Below are 21,394 nucleotides of genomic sequence, written 5' to 3'. Positions count from 1 at the left end.
GCCTGCAACCTGTGAACTAACTTGGTTACCAGTATGTGATGAGATAAATAGCTTGCACAGGAATGTAAATAAACGACATCATTAACCACACTCTTAGTTCAGATGATGACTTTTTTTGTGTGGTTTGTTGGTAGCAAGACTTTCTTAATGAAGGAAGTGGTGTGTTCCTTTGTGTTGTGGCACACGCTCTTGATCTCACCAGGACCAGCCCTTTGAGTAGCAGTGTAGTAAGAAGCTGTTACATTGGTATGTGGTTTTCAGCATTTTGTATGCAGGGATGTTTTTCCAAGTGAAATTTGTAGTTGTCATTCAAATCTGATCTTTATAGGGTTTTTCTGAGTTGATTTGTTTGTATTTGGTGCAATAGCCAAGTAGTAAGGAGGGTTCTTTAAGCTTTCTCAGATTTGGGGAAAAATTCTTTTTGCAGCTTAGAGTTCCACTTGCTGTAAATTAATCAAACACAAGAAGGCCTGCTAATGTTTCTGTATCTTGCTGTTCCCAGTAGTCCAGCTCAGAGTAGGAATAGACAGCTGTTGATCAGTAGACTGGCTTGTGGCTTACAGGACAAGTGCTAAGAGCCTATAACCCCATTGGTTTATGCTTATAATTACAAAATACGTTTCCTGGCTTTAGACATCTGGGGAGTGAGTAGGGCAGTTGCTCATTCCCTCATTTTGCAGAGGAAGAATCTAAAGCTCAGACATGTGTTTGTCTAAGGTGATTATAGTCAGTAAGTTGTAGAGCCAGGACCCGTTGCCTAGCGTTCCAGCTCAAATTCCCATACCTGTTCTGTTATGCCTGGCTGATATTTCAGGGAGGGTAGAGGTAAGGGGAAGTGTCAGCAACGTGACTACCTGTGTGACTGCCTCAGCTGAGTCTCCTCCTCAAAGAGCTTTCTTTTAATAAGTTACTCTAAGGAGGCAGCGAGGCCCACCTAGAGTGGACATTCACTCAGCCATCGATTTTTCTCTAGTAAACTGTCGAATGAATGAGATTGTGTTCCTCCATTCTTTGTGGACAGCCTCAGGGGAAAAGAGGGTGATTTGATGGTTCTGTTGTTAGTACACAGAAACTAATTCTCTCATCCTATACAAGGCCAGCAGTTAACTCAGAGTTGCAAATATCCCTTGTAACATTGTCTTAAGGACATATCGCCATACCCAGCCATTTTGCTGCTACAAGAAGAAACCACATAGGAAGTGGTTCTTGTTCTGTTCCCTTGTTCTTGTCTTAATCATCATCACAAGAATCCCTGGAAGAGCTTGCTTCTCTGTGCTCTCCGGTCCTACATGGGCAGCTAGAACGCTCAGGGGAGCTTATTGTATGGCTCTGGATAACTAGAACAAGGGCTGCCCTGTTTGGTTCTGATTCAAGAGGTCCCTGTCAATAGAAGTGTCTTCCACGCCTGTAGAAACAGTCAGCGCTAATATAGCAGCTGCCCTCAGACTGACTGGTGATGGAGCTCTGCCTGAACTGTGCTGTAATCAGCTTTAACTGGACTTGGAGAAGGTTGGGAAATAGAGGACTTCATGTGTCAGGAACATTTGGGGGAGGCACCAGTGAGGGGACTGAAAACATGGCTTGGTGGGGGACACAGGGGAAATGACTGAATGTTTCTGCATCTCCTGTACACCAGCTAGTAACTCGGGGCCTTTAGAGTCTAGCCTTGTCCTTGGCTTCTTTTGAGTAATGAAAAGGGATGTTAATCAGATTCCCGCAGTGCTGGAGCGTTCTGCTTTACAGGGTCCCTTGTCTTTTGAGAGAGAGAGAGTTTGTTGTTACCAAGTAAGATCCAAAGACTCAGTAAGTACATGGAGAAACAGATTTTAATTTTCTTCTTGAGAATGGCTCAGCAGTTATGAGGAAGAAAGAGAACACCTGAAAGGTAGCGGATGTGCCAGTTCGCTTACGAAGACCGTTAACTGGATATACTTAGTGCCCATCGTAACTGAGCAAGTTCCCACTTGTGTTCATAGAGAGGTGCTTAGGTTACTATACTTTGATATAGGCCTGTTGGCCTTTTCAGTTTTTATCTTCCTTTGCAGAAACATCTTTGGTATTTTTAAGGCAGTCTTTCTCTACCCTTTAAAATCATGGCTTTTTATAAATGTCATGCTTTTTATAAATGTAAAAATCTCATGCTTTCCTTTAATTTCCCTGAAGTTGCAAAATAGTTATTTTCCCCTCAAGTATAGTTATAATACTGACTTTGCTTTTCCAAATTATATTAATTTATCCATTTAACGAGAATTTACTGAGTGCCTCTACTGTGTGCTAGAACGTGCTAGAGTAAACTCCTTAGACGTGTGTGTGCCTTCTCCACACAGCTTAGTCGCTGCATTAAAGAAGTCAGTTATTCACATCCCCTGAAAGATTCCTTCCGAGGTAGAAGAGGGTGAGGAAGGCAGCAGTCTCCATTTATAGAACCACCTTGAATTTTATTTGGATTGAGGATATGCCTGTTGTCTTTATTCTCCCTCTGCGGATAATAGCTGTATCTCATTCCCCTGAGCTCCTTAGGAATCTGAATTAGAGACTCTTCAGATCTAAATTTCTGCTTCTAGGTTTTACCAAAGGAATTAATCTTAATCTTTTGTTTTATCACAATTCTAGAAGTACATGGGGAGGGGAGAGATGGAGATTGACTGTAGCCTGTGTTTGCCAGGTTTGGCCATTACAGCTTTTTTTTAACTTATTATTCTTCCTGAGGATTTCTGTGGCTAAATCTCAGAACTTTATGTACCCAGAACCTAGCATCACTTAACTCCATTCTGCTCTGCTGCTAGAGAACTTATGGAGACTGGAAGTAAGATAGGTGGATAGTGTTTTTGAAGACCTAAAGAGCTTATGATGATGGAGTGCAGCCAGAGGTAGAACTAAGGAGAGCTGTCCTTACTCCTTTGAGATGACTTCTTGCAGGATCAAGCACCTTGTCCAGAAAGTTGGTCGGCTTTCCCTCAATTTATTCTGCATAGGCTAGACCCACAAGCTGCCCCTCCCCAGCCATGTTCAGGGATGTTCCATATAATCTACAAGACCGAAATAATCAGGATTATACCCATTTAGAGTAGTAAGAGTCACCAAATTGTTAGTCTTAGAGGAAGTGTTTATTTGGAACATTTCATAGAGAAATAAATGGTTTTGGAAAGTCTTGAAATCTTTCAAGTGATGTCGTTTTTGTTTGAGCCTTTGCTAGAAAACTGTATCAAAGGTCCTTTCCCAAAAAACTGCTTCTTAGTTTGCTGTTATGTGTTCTTGCTCTATTGTAACGTAGAAATCCAGTTGCCATCAAACATGGTGCTTAACCCTTTGTGATCATTTGCTGAGTCCCTTTCTCAGGATGCAATTTAAGAACCTAGAGTAGAATGGTCAGGTAAAACTAAAATGATTGCTTCTTGTGTTTAGAGATTGCCAGCATTTCACCTCCTTTCCGTAATTAATTGTGGAACTAACAGAATCCAAGCATTCTCACCAAGGGCAAAGAAATGACTTGAAACAGGTATTTAGGGGTTACTTAGGGTAGTCAGTTGCTAAAGTTCTTTTCATTGTCTAAGTATGTCAAATAGAACATATTTAACTACCTTAATTAGAGAGACAGATTCAAGATTTAAATATATTAAAAACACATTTTCTTTTTCTCCCAGTCAGTGTTTGTTTCCTAATGGAAAGTAATTTATTTACTATTTTCCAAATACTCCTTTGTTTTCAAAGTGGAATTTGAAAGTTAATGGGAAAAAATCCAGGTTTCAAAGCCATCCCTGGTCTCACTCTGAACATTCCTGTAATTGCTGAACGAGGCAGAAAAGAGGTGGGGCCTGACTGCTGGCTGTTTCTCGTGGTCTCGTAAGTGGAGCCTCGAGTTAGAATGGTGTACCGGAGATGCAGTCCGTGTCATCCTGGTGTCAGTCACACGTGCAGTAGTCGTTTGGTTTGGGGTTTGTTTGTTGTTTTCCTTGTTACTGTTCTCTGTATTTCCTTTTCTCTTTTGTTAAACGTTTTGCTTTCTCACTGCTTTCTGACACCATCTCCCTTTACCACCACCACCACCCCCAAACTGCCTTTCTTTTGCCCATTTCTCTGCCTTGACTTTCCCGTTTTGGTCTCTGTACAGTTTGTTCCTTATTTCTCTGGTGGTTGCAGCTTCTGAGCTAACAGAATGCTTCTGTCATGCTGTGTGTTTAAAGCCTTAATTTAACTGCTGTCGTACAAAACTAAACTTGACGTGGCTGTTGGGCTGTTATTTACAGTTTATTTCTCTCTCTGCTGCACTGGTTAAAAGGACACTGTCAAGGTATTTTTTTTTTCATAATTTTTCAAATCATTTTCCTCACTGTTTATAACAACCCATTGAAAGCTTGAAACTTAAATCTTTCCCTTTCAAAGTTCCTCTCCATCATACATTCACACTGGTTTGTTGTTGTAGAGTTGCACCTGTATGTTGGGCTGGTGCCATTTGAGTTTTTGTCATTGAAAGCGCATGTAAAACGTCAGGTTTTTTGGGGGTGGTGGTGTGGGTGGACTCAAGGGGAAAGTGTAATGAATCAAGTGGGCTGCTTAGCAAATGGAAGAAACAAAAGGTCAAATTTGGTTCCTCTAACCTTGACAGTGTCCCTTTAAATACTTCTCTACCACACACCCTGGACCCCAGTTGCTGAGCCTGAGTGCTGCGTACTTTTTTAGTATGAACTTCCCTATGTGACTGTCACCCTAGCTGCAAAGATTAAAACTTGTCTGGAGCAAGCCATTCACTTGACACTGGACGAGCTTTAATCTGTACCATTTGCACACTTGTGTATTGGCACATTCTGCCCTATTGTAGAGGCACACGTGATCTGGTCCCTCCTGCTGGTATAGCGTCCTCTTGCTGGGCGTTTTAGAAGCCATGCATGGAAATACCACCATGTACTCTAGGAAAAGCAGTCATGCACATTGCATCTTTGATCAGTTAAGATCTCATAACTATGTAGATTTCATGTTGAAAATGTAATTGTTTCCTTTTTTTAAAGGAACACCAAATTTAGAGTTTCTGGAACCATCTTTTATAACATCATTGCAGAAATTACACCGAGCAGAATTTCAGCATTGCTTTGAGCTGCTCTGTATGTGACCATCACATCAGTGAGGGAAAACAACCGATGAGAAAGTAAAGGAAATTGCTGACAAGAGAGTCTCTTCCATCAGCTCTGAGAGCTGGGTAATCAGAACAAGTAGGGAGGTCACCAGGTGCTCCGTTCTTTGGCCGTGGAGTTGAACGGGTAGATCAGATGTGTTTGATCCACGAAGTCCTAGGTACCACCCTGATGTATAAATGACACCAGGGATCCAAAGCCTGACTCTCTGCCTTATTTCTCAACGTGAACCAGAAGATTCTCAGGGATTTATATTTCTTAGACTAAGGAAGATTCTCTAATTCATAAAGATTTCCTGATCTCTCCCATGTGTGGTCTTTTGGAACTTGATGCTTTAAAATCTGATTTTGATTGAATCAGTTCCGGTGTCTATCATATTTCTAGTTCCAAAGGAGAGTTGCAGTCCTTTTCCCTCCCTTTTTTTGGGGCACTTTGTACTTCTTGGCATATTCTTTTTGCCACAGCACAGCTCACCTCGTAGAGTCACTTGTGTGATACATCAGTGAAGGGGCAGAGGCTAAGGCTTCAAAATTGTCCATTTTATTGGGAAGGGCAAACACTAAGGCATTTCAAATGAGAGGGAGAGTCTTACTGTGCTGATCCTGTCCGCAGTCAGTTAACTCTGATTGTAAAGGATCACTCCTCCTTGGCCTTAGTGTTTATTAGAACTTACTTTAATGTTTTGTTTTCTTGTTACTAATTTTAGGTTGGCTGTAAAGTGAAATTCCATTATTTTGAATCCTATTTCCCAGCTGATGCTCGGTTTATTATGGCAAGAGATGCTTGCCTTAGACCTGCTTTTCCCTTCTCTCTGTTGCTGCCGTGACTTCAGTGATAGAATTGCAGATACGGTTCACTTTGGGGCTGAATTAAACAGTAGCAGGGGGATTTGTGTCGACTGATGAATGGTACCAGTGGGCAGGGACGCAGCCGGGATTCAGAGTGTGATCTTGCAGTGTGATGGTCTGCTGTGCAGTCTTCTCTGCCTCCACAAGTGTGAGCCAGTCCTGGGACCTGTCATTCAGAGTCTAAGAGCTTTGGACATTCAGCTCTGAAGTTAATTGGTGCCATAAAACACTACTAATCTGCAAAAGAACTAAGGTGCCATTGTGTTCTATTTAATAGCCATGAATTTCACTTCTCTCTTCCCTACTCCCACCTGAAGTTCTGTCATCTTTGAGGGGAAGCAGATAGCTTGGGCTTCTTGTTTTTCCCTCCTGCCTTTATTCTGGGAGGTCCTCAGGTGTGTTGACATAGTTTTTGTTCTCTGGGACTTTTCCGGTGTGTTGCTTGCATGTCAGCCCAGCTTATCTCAGTGCATGTCAGCTCCAGGGCACCTGTGCTCCACATAATTTCAGTTAGCACCAGTGTGAGTCCTGTGGCTGTTAATAGAGGCGGAGTCCCAGCTGTGAGAGGAAAACTGGGAGAATAGGAAGGTATCATGGCCAAAACATTTCATATCTCATTTAATGGAATTGACCACTTCATGGAAAACAGAGTTTGAATCATTGTCCTCAAAGGTTTCAAACCCCCTTTGAGATTTTGACCTTTTAAACTGTAGAGCATTTGTGTTTTCATGGATGGTTATGTTTAGTGTTATAAGGACCAATTCTGCTACACTTCGGATTTTCAGGTTCCTAAAGAGAAAGATGAAATGGTAGAGCAAGAGTTTAACCGGCTGCTAGAAGCTACATCTTACCTTAGCCATCAACTAGACTTCAATGTCCTCAATAATAAGCCTGTGTCCCTTGGCCAGGCATTAGAAGTCGTCATTCAGTAAGTACTTTGATACTGCTTATTATATAGTGAATTCCACGTACAGATTTGCTGTTTGTGTTTTAAGTTTTTCAGCACGTATTACTTGAGCTCATTTTTATGTGAAATAATTAAATGCAAAGTAAGACCAAGGACCAGCCCCATGGCATAGTGGTTAAGTTCCTGCACTCTGCTTTGGCAGCCAAGGGTTCGCCAGTTTGGGTCCTGGGTGTGGACCTACACACCACTCATCAAGGCATGCTGTGGTGGCCTTCCACATAGAAGAACTAGAAGGATTCACAACTAGGATGTACAACTAGGTACTGGGGCTTTGGGGAGAAGAAGAAAAAGAGGAAGATTGGCAACAGATGTTAGCTCAGGGCCAATCTTCCTCACCAAAAAGAGGAGAAAACTACAGGAAAAAAAGAAGAGGAAATTTCAGTGGGCCTGGATGCCCTTGAATGTTTTTGGTGGTCACCTGTCTTGTGCTGCAAAGCTGGCTCTGTGGCCAGGGCACACGTATTGTCTCTCTTAGGTTACAAGAAAAGCACGTCAAAGATGAGCAGATTGAACATTGGAAGAAGATAGTGAAAACTCAGGAGGAATTGAAAGAACTTCTTAATAAGGTGAAAGTCTGTATTTTCTTCAGAGCTGAAAATGCATCATTGGAGGAAAAAAGGCCTTTAATTTAGAAATCTTAGAAGCATTTCTGGTTTTTTCCCTCCACGGGAGAGACGGTCTGCGCATCTGGGACTCTTTATTCTTAAGAAAATAACGACTAGCAAAAGGCACTGTTTTATCTGTCAGTCTTGGGTGTGGCATTATTAGTAAACTGTTGCCAGAGGAAGCACATCTTTCCTGTGTCAGCTTCCCTTTGGCCGTTGCAAAGCTGGCCCAGTGTCCTCTGGTGATGAGAGGATGAGAAGGAGATCAGCTGTGCTGGGGTCGAGTTCCCACTGATGAGACAGCAGGTCAGCAGGCAGGACCGTAATCCATTACCATAGTTATTTCACTTGAAGTGTCAATATGGGGACATTCCCCAGTGGTATGTCTGTTGAAGACCCCTTCCAGAGCCTTGGCTCTAGACTGGGAAACCATCTATTTCTCCTCCTCCTGCCAGCTGCAAACATAACACCAGTTTAAGGAGAACACATGAAGTGGGACAGCCTCTCCCTGCCTCCCCGTGGAGGGCTTTATAATGCAAAATCTGGGTGTGTCTTGTGACTGGACTCTTGCCTCATTCTCTCACTGGGCCTCATTTCTTCATCCTATCAAATGAAGAGGTCTCTGGAGCACCTTCTTCATGGATGGTGGTTCAGATGAAATGAGAGGAGTGGCTGGGTAACAGCGAACTGCCAGGATAGCGCCCTGCCATAGACAGGGCCCCCAGTCTCAAGCTTTAACCGTCACCCTCGTCCTGTGTAGTACTATCAGAAACCTGAGAAAACTAACATGAGGAATGGTTCCTTAAGGTTCTTCGTGGGATGATTTGACCTTTATGTATTAAAAGCAAATCAGGACAGTTTGTTTCCTAAAACGATAAGTTTAAGTTAAATTGGTGGTAGTTTGTTTTTCCTAGAAATTAACTTCAATTTATATGTTTTTTTATTAATGGGACACTTGTAGTTCTCTCACATTTTAAAAGACAGAGCTAATCTTATTTATCTGATAGTGACGTGGTACCTCCTTGTTGAGCCATGTAGGATTTCTTTCTGTAGTAAAATGTCACGCTGTAGAACTGGTATTTAAGAATTCCAAGGACCTTGCGTTGTAAACTTGTTTTGGTGTAATAGCGGTTTAGAGGAGGAGCCAAAGCTCATGATTTAGAGATGAATTACCTCACTACCTGGAATGGTGAGTGTGTATTTTTCCCTCTTAGATGGTAAATTTGAAAGAGAAAATCAAAGAACTCCATCAGCAATACAAAGAAGCGTCTGAAGTCAAGCCACCCAGAGACATCACTGCTGAGTTCTTGGTGAAAAGCAAACACAGAGATCTGACCGCTCTCTGCAAGGTGCAGTATACAGACATGCCCAGTTGGTTTAACTTGGAATCCTAAGAAATAGTATAGATCTGGGAAACTTTGAAAAGAGAGAGCCCTGGAGTGGGAAGAAGAGAGTTTGGTACACAGGAGCCATGGGGCCTTAATGGGTTAGTTTGGTTTGAGATCTGCTTTTTCTGCAGAATTCTTACCTTGTTTTCACAACCTCATCCTTCAGCTTACTTACATCTCCGTTTAGTCCTCTGTCATAGTCTATCACTGACAGTTTTAGAATAATGATAATGAACAGAGACTTCAGAGTCATTTGGAGTCAGACTGGCTGATTGAAGTCCCTAACTTAGTATCTCCTAGTCATGTGACTTTGGACTCCTTAATCACCTCCTCGGTGACATGGTGTTAATACTGCGTCACCTGTAGGCATCCACAGTGCCTACCCCATGCTAGGGACGCGGTGAGTGCACAGGAGGTGGTCGTTGCTGTTCTTTTTCACCCTTACTTCGTAGCACACTAGCACAAGTCTCCCTTTCTTGCCTCCTGCGTGCCCCTCACCGCCATCTTAATTCCAGGCTCACGCTGTAGCTTGTCTCCAAGAACAGCTGTCCCTGCGCTCTGACTCACTTTTAAGTTGGGGCACACTTACAGATATAACCTAGACAGGGATGTGGTCTAGGCCTTACACTTTGTGGTATAGGTAACGAGGTGGCTCTCTGACCCATTAAGATGAACCCAGTTCTCTTTATTTTATCAGGAATATGATGAATTAGCTGAAACACAAGGAAAGCTAGAAGAAAAACTTCAAGAATTGGAAGCCAATCCCCCAAGGTGAGGAACACGCGCCATCAAAGAGAGAGAGTTTTTGCTGTTCTTTCTGTTACATTTAGAAAGAAATTATAAAGTACTGCGGGCTTTTATTTATGTTCAGTGAATGGATTGTAAATTGCATAATGAATAGAAGATAGCGTGCACATAAGACTGCTTGTCGGGTTCCTAAATCCCCTACTTTTATATTGTAATGTGTGAGGGTATCTTTTATATTTAATGTTTTTGAAAAGATACCCTTTCTCCGTAAGATCTGATATTTGAATGAAAATGTTGTCAATGGAAATTGTCTTCGCGTGGTATAGAATGTGCTGTTGCTTTAAATTCTCGTAATTCTGGGGACCAGGAAAGTATTATACTTTATAGCCATTAGATTTTTGATAGTGAATACTTTACGTGCTGAGACTGCGCCCATGTTGCATCTGGCCTCCACATGTATATACTCTGTTCTCTAGTCAGGGATGCTACCCATTCTTGCTTTTTAAAAATATAGTACAAAATGGTTTACAACGAATACGCTTTTATGATGCAAAGTAACAGTATGAAGAAGTCGTCCCCCCAGCCGACAAATGGAGCCTGATTGTAATTTGATTTATGTAGTGAGCTTGGCACTCCTCTAGGCACCAGGAATAAAGGGCTTAATAAGACAGGTAAGGTCTTCCTGTTGGACTCAGAATTTCTTCACATAAGGCACAGTCCTAGGTTTAGGTTCCCACAGTTAACTGAGATCATCCACAGCAGCCCATTGAGAACGATGGTAACGTCCTTGAATGACCTTGTGCCCCTTTGTTCTCATTTTGCAGTGATGTATACCTGTCGTCAAGAGACAGACAAATACTTGATTGGCATTTTGCGAATCTTGAATTTGCTAATGCTACACCTCTTTCTACGCTCTCCCTTAAACATTGGGATCAGGTAAAACTCCTGGATCATTTATTTTGTTGCAAGTGTCTTTGAAAGGGCTATTTAGAGAATCTGTTAATTTGTTCAATATGTGTTTTTAAGCAACTTTATTAAGAGAAATAATTTACATACAGTAAAACTTACCTATTTTAAGTAAACAGTTTGATGTTTTACCAAACTCCTGTAGTCATGAACCACCACCACAATCAAGATACAGAACAATTCTGTCGTCCTGGAAAGTTCTTTCCTGCCTTTTTGCAGCCCTCCTGCTCCTGGCCCTAGACAACCACTGCTTTGCTTTCTGTCACTATAGGTTTGCTTTTTCTAGAATTACATATAAATTGAACCATACAATATATAATCAGACAGTATATAGCCTTTTGTGTGTGACTTCTTTCACTTAGCAGAAGTTTTTGAGATTCGTTGTTGCGTATATCGGTAGTTTGTTCCTTTTCATTGTTTAGTGGTATTTCACTGTATGGATATGCCACAGCGTGTTTATCTGTTCACTGCTACATTGATGGACACTTGGGTTGTTTCCATTTTTTGGCTATCAGTGAAGCTGCTTTGAACCTTCATGTCTTTCTCTTGGGTAAATATCTAGGAGTGAAATTGCTAGGTCTTATGGGAAGTATATTTTTAACTTTCTTAGAAACTTCTAAACTGTTTTCTAGATTGCATTCCCATCAACAATGTATAAAAGTTATGCTTCCTACACATCCTCACCAATGCTTTGGTATTGCCAGTTTTTAAAATGTTAGGCATTCTAATGGGTATATAGTAGTATTCCATTGGGGTTTTAATTTTCGTTTCCCTGATGACTGGTGACGTGAAGCATCTTTTCGTATGCTTATTGGCCATTCTTATGTCAATTCTTTGGTGCAAAGTCTGTTCAGATCTTTTGCCCATTGAAAAAATTTGGTTGTCTGTCTTCTCACTGAATTCATTCATTCATAAGAGTTCTTTAAATTCTGGGTACAATTCCTTTGTCGGGTTTATGGTTTGCAAATATTTTCTTCCGATTTACAGCTTACCTTTTCAAAAGTTTTTAATTTTATGAAGTTCTCTTTATCAACTTTTCCTTTTAGGCTTTGTGCTTTTTATATCCCAGAAATCTTTGTCTAATTTCGAGGTTGCAAAGATTTTTCTCCTTTTTTCTTTCTGAAGTTTTATGGTCTTATCTCTTATGTTAGGTCTGTGATCCATTTTGAGTTCTTTTTTGTGTATAGTGAAAGGTGAGAGTAGGGTTCATATTTTTCCAGGTGATTAATTAATTATTCTAGCACCATCCTTTTGCTTCATGTCTTGGCACGTTTGCTGAAAATCAGTTGCCATGTGTGAGTCTATTTGTGGCAGTGCTTTCTGTCCATTTATCTGTCTGTCCGTGTGCCACTATCACACTGTTGTGATTGCTGTTGCTTTATTACGTCTTAAAATCAGGTAGTGTAAGTTGTCCAACTTTGTTCTTTTTTTGAAATTGTTTTGGCTATTTTATGTCTTCTTTATTTCTATAAAAAATTTAGAATCAGCTTATCAGTGTCTACAAAAAATACCCCTGGGATTTTAATTGGGATTGCATTGAATCTGCAGATCAATTTAGAGTGATTGTCATCTTAATATTGAATCTTCTAATCCTTGAACATAGTTTATCTCTCCATTTATTTAAGTTTACTTTATTTCAGCAATATTTTATAGTTCTCAATGTGCAGGTCTTACACATCTTTTCTTAAATTATTCTTAAATACTTTAAATGTGATTTTACTCTTGAACTCGTGAGAAATCACAGGGCTTGTTGCATATTGAATGGACCAATCTCTGAATCTGAGACTTTGGCCAGACTTAAAATGGTATACAAGTACATATTAAATTTTTACTTAACATATACGTATTTTCATTTTCATTATACATTTTCCTAGTAAAATTATTTTGACTTCTAATCTTTAGATTATACCCTCGTATTCTTTAGTATTTGAATTATAGTGAGGATTGGACTTCTTAGTGGTAAAAATTTTGCAGAATTCCTGTGATTTTTCATGTAAATGCTAAATTTGGCCCTTCCGAGTCACTGATTTATCCTTTGAAGTTTTAGGATGTATCCATTTGCAGTCATTTTAAGTTTTGAATGTAGGTGACTTGACCTGATCCCCTTGGGGAACAAGTGGGTCAGTCACTAAGTAATGAGAGTTTTGCTGCCAGCCTAGTATTTTTATCAAATTCCTAAGAATTGTGGTATTTTTTCCTCAGAAATTTCATGAAATTAGAAATACTGAATAGCCTTCAAAAGTTTCTCTATACAGAACATTTTTCAGTAAGTTCAAAGAAATATGATCATTTTGGGAATTCGTTCCAGCCAAATCTTGACTTTACTATATGGAGTATCTTGGGCCAGTCTTTATAATCCTAGATTGCTTCATCTATTTGACCTACTTTAATTTTGGAAGTCTTCCTCAACTTTAAAATCTGTGAGTTTAAGAAATAAAAACTGACTTTGCTCTTCGGTAATAGAAAATGTAATTAGGATGATGAATCAGATATCCCCCAAATCGGTAATACATCCAAAAGCCAAACAGACAAACTCTTATATCCAATCATGTGAATTGACTGAATCAGCTTCCTTCCGTCTCCCACCCCACATGGATAGTCTAGACTTGGTAGTGTAAGACTGTGATGACAAAAACTCTATCTAGGGAAAAAGAAACTGCCTTAATCTCACTGCCCAAAGGTAGCCATTAGGGACATTTTGGCATGTTTTCTTTTCCCTTCAGTTTCCCGGGGCAGCTGTAGCTGAATACTGAGTAATTGTTCTTTAATTAATGCCTTAGAAATTGACTGTTTCCACAGGCTGGGGGCTTTCAGTGTTATGTCTTACAGAACTCAATATAAATGGCATAGATTTAAGAAAATGTGAAAATACATCCATTTCCCTCGTCTCTAGGATGATGACTTTGAGTTTACTGGCAGCCACCTTACAGTGCGGAATGGCTACTCCTGTGTGCCTGTGGCTTTAGCAGAAGGCCTAGACATTAAACTGAACACGGCAGTTCGACAGGTTCGCTACACAGCTTCAGGTATGTCACTGCTTTACTGGGAAGACGCATCTCTTATCTGAAAGTTTGACCTACAGAAAAAATATGAGGTACATTTCCTGATAGAAGGTCTTGTAAACTCTGACTCCTCAGTTAACAACTTGGCATTTACAGAGGGATTGAGGCTGGAGAGCCTTCGGAGGTTCCAACCCCATTATTGCATAAACCAGAAAATGGAGACAGGTTTTAGTTTCCAGTTTGTGCATGAGTTAGTTTGGTATTATAATAATAGCCAGTAAGTTTGGATCTAATTTTGCTCAGTATATTCTTAAATACCAGGATTTTGGTCCCTATCCAGTAGGTCCTACTTGTTACATTTCACTGTGTGCATTTTGGTCTTTGGCTCCATTCTGGCTTTTCCTGTTCAGGTGGGCTGACTGTTCAGGCTGCTTTCTAGTTCCGGGAGCAGTCCTGCTGCTAAGTGACCGCAGAGGCGCCCTGCGCTGTGCTTCCTGCGCCCTGGGCACAGTGCTGCTTATTGCTGGTTTCAGGGTGCATTTAAGGTGGAGTGAGGGAACCTGTTGTCCAGCCACTTTTGGAATTAAGATAGCCAGTCACCACCCCCTCTCTGAGGGCCCTGATGACAGTGGAGATGTGGCCACCAATCTTGCCCTCCATGACCCCTTTTCTAGAGTTGCTGAGATCGCTACAAATATGTTTTTACAAGCACTTTTTCCATTTAATTTTCTCTTCAGAGGCAGCTTCTAGCTGACGGTATTGAGATCTGCAGCCTTTAAAGAGCCAGTTACAGGCAGGTGAAGAATAGTAAGGACAGCTTTTGTGGCACTGTGCCTGGCTCTGTGGCCACAGGAAATGGATATGCGCTGAGCTCTCACAACTTGCTTTGAGCTATATACATATATAATTTTTAATTATATAAATAGGCATTTATTGAAGGAAAAAACAAAAAACATAACATTAACCTATTTTCAGTGCCTTTTCTGTGGTCAACTTTGAGCCCATTCATATTTTGGCAAGCTGTGCATCACAGTGCGTTCTCAAGGACAGCACGCTCTATAGCTTTAGGCAGCATCCCTTACATCTGCAATATAGTCTTTTGGTATCATTCTCAGAGGACAAGCACTTTACTCTTTTTTTTTTCTTCTTCTCCCCAAAGCCCCCCAATACATAGTTTTATATTCTCCATGTAGGTCCGTCTAGTGCTATTATGCGGAACCCCGCCTCAGCGTGGCTTGATGAGCGGTACTAAATTGGCGCCCAGGATCCGAACCGGCAAAACCCTGCTCGGCCACGGGGCCGGCCCCAGGCATTTTACTCTTAATTTTGGTCTAAATTTACTTTGGTAAATGATAAGGTCCTTTTATTAGTCCGGAAGATCACCACTGTATCAGGAAGGTAGGATAGTATGGTGATGAAGATCAGGGATTCTAAAGTTGACTGTTAGGGTTTAAATCCTCAGACCTATGTGACCTTAAACAAGTTACTTCACCTCTGCCTCAGCTTTCTTCTATAAAAAATGAATAGAACCGACTTCATAGACTTGTAGTAAGAATTAACTGAGAAAGCCCGTAGATTGTACTGTGCACTCAATGTTTACTATTTCAATACCTTGTCAGTACCGTCCTTATCGCCAATAAAGTCTTTTCCCTCCACCCTCCAGGATGTGAAGTGATAGCTGTGAATACCCGCTCCACAAGCCAAACCTTTATTTATAAATGTGATGCAGTTCTCTGTACCCTTCCCTTGGGTGTGCTGAAGCAGCAGCCACCAGCTGTTCAGTTTGTGCCACCTCTTCCTGAATGGAAAACATCTGCAGTCCAAAGGATGGGGTTTGGCAACCTTAACAAGGTAACTTGGCCTGGGCACCTCTATACCCATTGTACAAAGACCAGTCTTACTACTCTCCGCTCAGAGAGAATAGGGGTCTGCATTTGTGTGCATTTTGCTGTGCTCTCATCTCTGATTACAGGGTGAGGCCCGTCAGTTCATTCACTTCACTGCCTGATTATATAGCCATGAAGATTTACTCTTTGGGGTCACTTTGCAATCCCAGGCCTACAAAAAGAGAGCTCTAAATGTTGTCCTAAGTAATACATTTGTAATAGGGATTTCTAGGCTTATGTTGAGAGTCGATTAGAGAAGACTTCAGTAAGGTCTGAGGAAGAAGAACTTGTGTTGAGGCACAGCTGTTCTTAAAGCCGTCTTCCCTGGACCCTGTCACCAGCTCACACGCTCCTTTTTACAATAGGTGGTGTTGTGTTTCGACCGGGTGTTCTGGGATCCAAGTGTCAATTTGTTTGGGCATGTTGGCAGTACCACTGCCAGCAGGGGTGAGCTCTTCCTCTTCTGGAACCTCTATAAAGGTAACTGCTTTCCAGTTCTGATCTTTTTCATATGTAAGGAGTAGAGAATTAGGAATATTCTGGTTTTTCTCAAATATATGTGTCTTGATTTTTCATTAACTCAACAAACAATTTCTGAAATCCCTTCTAGGTGGTGGGAATATGGGGAAAAACCCCTGCCTTCAAGGAGCTCACAGCCTAGCTGGGGGTACGGTGAGGAGCTAGGCAGTCTCAGAACAGGGCAGTAAGTAGAGTGGCAGGGAAAGCCCAGAGCCCTGCAAAGGAGAGCAAAGGAAGACCCGGCCCAGCCGGAGGGACAGCCGCAAGCTGCCTGGGAAGTCATCGCCAGACTTGTGTATCTGACTTGCCCCTGAGTCTTTGATCACTTTCCTTAGGATGTATTTATCAAACTCCTACCTCCTGTTTTGCTTTCTTCTGTAATTGGATTGCTCTTAATTCTATATAGAGCTAAAAAAAAAAGTATGTTTAGACCCAACCTCATTCCAAGAAAAGAATGTATGACATTCTGCTGTGAGCAGTGTGAAGAGGCATGGCTTTCCCTGAGCGCATTGCTTTCCGATGACAGTGGAGTGCTCTTTCCCTTTCCCCTCCAGGCCAGCAAGTCCTGTCAGTGCCAGCCTCACTCTCTCTCAGACCTATTTCCTTCTTTTCCACTGCCCACCTCGCAGTCAAAGCCACTCTCACCTCTTACCTGCTCAGTTGCCGGTAGTCACTAACTGCTTATCCCTGCTTCTGTCTTTTGACGGCTTTCCATTATCACGGCCATTAGGAAGGCCCGCACAATCTAGCCCTTCTCTTCTACTTCAGCTTCCTCGTTGTCTGTCTCCTCCCCACCCCTTCCTGGGCTCCAGGCACACTCCTCTGCACTCCTGGAATCCTGCAGTGCACATGTCCTGTGGCCTGGGCCTCGAGAGCCTTTATGTTGATTCTCTTCCTTCCCAACGTGGCGTACTCTACCTCCAGCCTTTAGGTCTTGACCTAAATGTCACTATTTCAGAGAGGACTTCCAGGACACACATACCCCTACTGCCTCAAATCTCAATTAAGTCCCTGTATTATTTTCTCTGTATCCTGTGTTTTTCTTCACAACTTTTATCACAGTTCAAAAATATTTTTATCTGTGTGATTATCTGTTGATCTATGGAGTATACAGTCTCTAGCTTTTATATCCCTAGGATCTAGTACTGTGCGTATCACATAAGCCTGTTGCATAAATACTCACCAAATGGGTGAGTCAAGGTGGTGATGGGCTTGGAGGGGCCTGGGGTAGCTGAAAGGATGTAGCCCTTGTCATGGAGCTCTCGAAGGGGGCAGGGCTAAGAATGCTGTGCCTAAATCTAGGGATACTTCTTAGTTTTCTTTTGTTAGCGAAGTCCGAAATTCTATCTTTAGGACATCTGTGTTCTGCAGAGCTATAAGTGGTGAAATACATGAGTCACACTTCACTCACTGTAGTTTACCTAGCATGAGTGGTGCATGTCTGTCTATTGATCATCAGATTTCAGAGTGCCGAGAATAATGTGGGCCCAATAAAGAGGTTCTTGAGAAAAGTCTTTAGGAAAACCCTGGAATTGTCCTTTCTGTTTCCCTAGCTCCAATACTGTTGGCACTAGTGGCAGGAGAAGCCGCCGGCATCATGGAAAACATAAGTGATGATGTGATTGTTGGCCGATGCCTGGCCATTCTCAAAGGGATTTTTGGTAGCAGTGCAGTGCCCCAGGTAAGTAAGTGGGTGGGGGCAGACGGGGATCTGGGGTTCAGATTGACACAGGATCTGACATTTTCTCTTAAGTTGCAGCATAGCTTCTTGGTCAAGACACTTTCAGCCCAAATGAGAGGTGTGTGCTGGGTTTACATGAATGCTAATGCTTGGCGTTCATGCCCTAAGTGTGGGATTCAGAAGAGCCCCCAGTACGTGAGCTGGGGGATTGAGAAGGCTGTCGGCTGCATTTCTCGGCTTGCCTTGTCCGTTGTCTCTGCTTGTGGGATTACACCTCCATCAGCACCCCACCTTTTGGACAGTGTCCAGACTCCCTTAGGGAAGTCTGAAAGGACTCTCTTGGTACTTTTTTCTGTCCTTTAGGCCCATTGAAACACTATTAGACCTTGCAGTTCCTTGGAAAGGAGGTATATTAATGCTTCATGTGAGTTTATGAAAGAGGTTAAAGGTCAAGTCCTGGGTAGATCTCTGGATTCACAGACTGGAAGGCAGCAAGGCAGCCTCCGTGCCGTCGCAAGGCATTCCGTACTGTTGAAAAGCAGCAGCGTTCCTCACTTGGCTAAGTGATTCATCTCATGCATGTGGCCTCTTTGTCTCTCTCACTTGTAGCCCCACCCACCACAGTTTTTCCATCTTTCAGGGATGACTGGTAGTTCTTCGTGTCCAGTTAATAACTTCTGCTCATGGTTTTTCCTTCAGCCCAAGGAAACTGTGGTGTCTCGCTGGCGCGCTGATCCCTGGGCCCGGGGCTCCTATTCCTATGTAGCTGCAGGATCATCTGGAAACGACTATGATTTAATGGCTCAGCCAATCACTCCCGGCCCCTCAATCCCAGGTGCCCCGCAGGTGAGAAGCCGGCAGACTGTACTTGGGCTTGTTAGGAGAGAGGCCAGGATCTCGGTGAAAATGATGCCACTGATTGTTTGACATTTTAGTTGTTCTGTCCTTGACCCTTTTAGACAACTAAGAGCAGAGGAAAAGGGAAGAGGAATAGTATTTGTGTCTGATTTCTCACATTTTGACTTCGTAATCTAGGTAGTCTATGCTGGGAATGGAAGAGTCCAGAGTATAAACCAAGTACTTTTTCCTTATTCAGATTTTTGTCCCTAAAAAACAAAACCCAAAACATTTTTAATTGAACCCCATTTTGAAATAGCTTATAGGATTGTTGCAGGGTCCCAATTCACTAGGGGCCTCCAGAGCATGCCCCTGAGAAATAACCTTGGGTCCTTATCTAGACAACGCCAGACCCTGCTTCAGAGTAGTAAGGGTCCCTTAGGACCCTGTGGTAAGGAATGCCTGCCCTGTACTGAGGCAGAGGTGTTCCTGACTAAGAACAGATGCTGTGTTCTCTATGGTTCCGTGTAGTCAGGAACCCCCTCCCCCCAGTAGGTACTGCATGAGGCAAAGGAAGCTCTAGAACTGAGTATCCCCAAGAGTTCAACCAAAAATTAAGAACAGATGCAGTTAAGCATCACCCTAGAACTAAGGCTGGGCTGGATTTTATTGTCTCACTTCTACTTCTGTCAGTTCTAGGAGATTGCATGCTCATGAGAGAGAGCCTTTTTTGGTAGAAAGACAGACAAGCAATGGGGTGGGGGGGGGGGGGGGCGGGGGCAGGTTAGCCTTTAAAGGCCAGCAGGAATTTGGCGGCTCAAACGCAACAAGAATAAAGGTCTGTTTGCAACCTGCTGATTTTCTTTTCATTTTTTTCCTGAACTAGCCAATTCCACGACTCTTCTTTGCTGGAGAACATACAATCCGTAACTACCCAGCTACAGTCCATGGTGCTCTGTTGAGTGGGCTGCGAGAAGCAGGAAGGATTGCAGACCAGTTCTTGGGGGCCATGTACACCCTGCCTCGCCAGGCCACACCAGGCGTCCCTGCACAGCAGTCCCCAAGCATGTGAGACAGACGCGCTCTAAGGGAGAGGCTGACATGCGTGTCTTTTGCTGCGTAAGGAAAGCTCTTCTGGCAATACTAGATTCCGCTGGGAAACTCACCTGGGTGTCTGGGCTCCCTAGCAGCTGCTGGTGCGCACGCTGCTCAGCTGGCCAAGGGGCTTGTCTGGTTTTGATGAAGGAGGGTGCCTCCTCTGAGTGACTTAGTGTCCGTTAGTGTGGAGGCCTGTGTTCTTCCTAAAGACTGAGGCGCGCAAGCGCTGTGGGAGAACGTTAGTCTCTTGGTGTAGGGTGGTTTTTTTTTAATATTTTGAGAATAAAACTTCATATAAAACTAGTCCTATCACTTTTTTGTTTTTCCTTAGGGTTAAAGTTGTATACAAGAACAGAGTGTTATTCCTTTGGAAATACCAGTTTTATGCATGTTTAAATAAGGGGGATGTTTATATAAAGGAGAAAAATAGTTGGGTCAGGTCAGAAGATAGGGCTGCAGGGGTGGGATTCTCACAGAAGCAATGGGCCTCCTGGTCTGGGCTGGACTTGCCCACTGGGTTGTGGGGTGAGTGTGTGCCAAAGATGTGAAACTGCAGGTCAAGCACGGGGACATTAGGAAACTGAATTTTCAAGCTAAAACACAAGACTGGTTTGGGTGGGTCTCTGGCAGACCATTCTGTCTTTATTCCCTAGATTCCCTCCGTGGGTACGTGCTAACTTTCCATTTCTCTACAAAGTATTGGTATTAAAGTTTTGGGAAGTGTTAAATAAGGAAAAGATCACAGATTTAGGGAACTTAGCTGATATATTAGTTTCCTGTTGGTGCTGTAACAAATTCCTGCTGCGTGCTGAGGGAGGATTCCATTTCCTTGCCTTTCGCAGCTTCTAGTGGCTGTATTCCTGGGCTCGTGGCCCCCTCCCTTCCGAAGTATGTTACTCCAGTCTTGCTTCCAGCGTCACCTCCTCTTGTTCTGGAGTCAGGTCTGCCTACGTGTCCCTCTTAGAAGGACACTTGTGATTTCATTGCAGAGCACCCAGATCACCTCCCCATCTGAGTCCTTAATCACATCTGCACAAGTCCCTTTCGCCATGGAAAGTGGAAACATTTTTACAAGGGACTAGTACCTGTTCCTTCCCAAGGGCTCCTAACAAACACATTGTTACTATGAATGCATGGACGTCATCTGCTTCTGCAAATTGGGTTTTACTTGTGTTAGTTCTTCCCTATAGTTAGTCTAAGTGAGGTTTCATTCTGGGTAATATTTAAGGGACATGACCTTGTGGGTCTGGTTGGATGAAAATGAAAAGGGTGTTTGTTTTTCTTTTAGTCTTAGAATGAATGACGGCAGTGGGGAAAATGTGCACACCAGGCTGCGGGGCAAGTGGTGACTGATGCATGGGGAGTACACGGACTGTGGGCTGCTGCCTGTATGTGAGCCCCAGCTCTGCCGTTAACGTGATTGCCTCGGGGGGTTGGGGTGTCTGGCCAGTGGTAGGTACTTTTTAAAGAGTTTTTGGTTTTTAAATAAATGGCATAGGCAGCTTGAGAAACAGACGATCGTTTGTTTTTTGGGTGTGAAACAAACAGGTAAGCCTAAAAATAAAATGTAGCAATGAGATAGCTACTAAATGATTCTAACTCCAGTCCAGTTATGTAGGTCCTAGGCATGTCCTTTTCCAAGCCTTAGCCGTTTCCAGTCCTTACAGCATCAGTAATTGGCTGAGAATTTTAAATAAAATACAGTGAAATATACTAGCTGC

At 42.6% G+C, this 21,394-nt stretch overlaps 2 protein-coding genes across 4 annotated transcripts in view; one reads left to right on the top strand and one right to left on the bottom strand.

Moving 5' to 3' along the window:
- KDM1A (lysine demethylase 1A) overlaps window positions 1–19,976 on the top strand; it is a 57,003-nt gene extending 37,027 nt beyond the window's left edge. For both annotated transcript variants that reach the window (XM_070598601.1, XM_070598593.1), the window contains 11 exons: window positions 6,763–6,905; window positions 7,420–7,510; window positions 8,764–8,898; window positions 9,635–9,708; window positions 10,509–10,620; window positions 13,544–13,676; window positions 15,316–15,503; window positions 15,904–16,018; window positions 17,611–17,738; window positions 18,438–18,584; window positions 19,462–19,976. In XM_070598601.1, coding sequence (XP_070454702.1) covers window positions 6,763–6,905; window positions 7,420–7,510; window positions 8,764–8,898; window positions 9,635–9,708; window positions 10,509–10,620; window positions 13,544–13,676; window positions 15,316–15,503; window positions 15,904–16,018; window positions 17,611–17,738; window positions 18,438–18,584; window positions 19,462–19,647 — 1,452 coding nt within the window. In that variant the 3' untranslated portion in view covers window positions 19,648–19,976. The remainder of the gene's footprint in view (window positions 1–6,762; window positions 6,906–7,419; window positions 7,511–8,763; window positions 8,899–9,634; window positions 9,709–10,508; window positions 10,621–13,543; window positions 13,677–15,315; window positions 15,504–15,903; window positions 16,019–17,610; window positions 17,739–18,437; window positions 18,585–19,461) is intronic.
- The window catches only part of LUZP1 (leucine zipper protein 1), a 117,718-nt gene that overhangs the window by 11,916 nt on the left and 84,408 nt on the right, over window positions 1–21,394 (bottom strand). Inside the window, exon 6 of one of the 2 annotated variants that reach the window (XR_011534276.1) lies at window positions 15,229–18,844. The exons of the other annotated variant lie outside the window; for it this stretch is intronic. The gene's annotated coding sequence lies outside the window, so the exon portion shown is untranslated. Of the gene's footprint in view, window positions 1–15,228; window positions 18,845–21,394 lie in introns of those variants that run through there. 2 annotated transcript variants of the gene reach the window in all.

Source organism: Equus przewalskii, chromosome 2, assembly GCF_037783145.1.
Source record: "Equus przewalskii isolate Varuska chromosome 2, EquPr2, whole genome shotgun sequence".
NCBI classification, from domain to species: domain Eukaryota; kingdom Metazoa; phylum Chordata; class Mammalia; order Perissodactyla; family Equidae; genus Equus; species Equus przewalskii.
The sequence above is the reverse complement of the archived record's forward strand: the minus strand, read 5'-3'. Positions and strand labels throughout refer to the sequence as shown.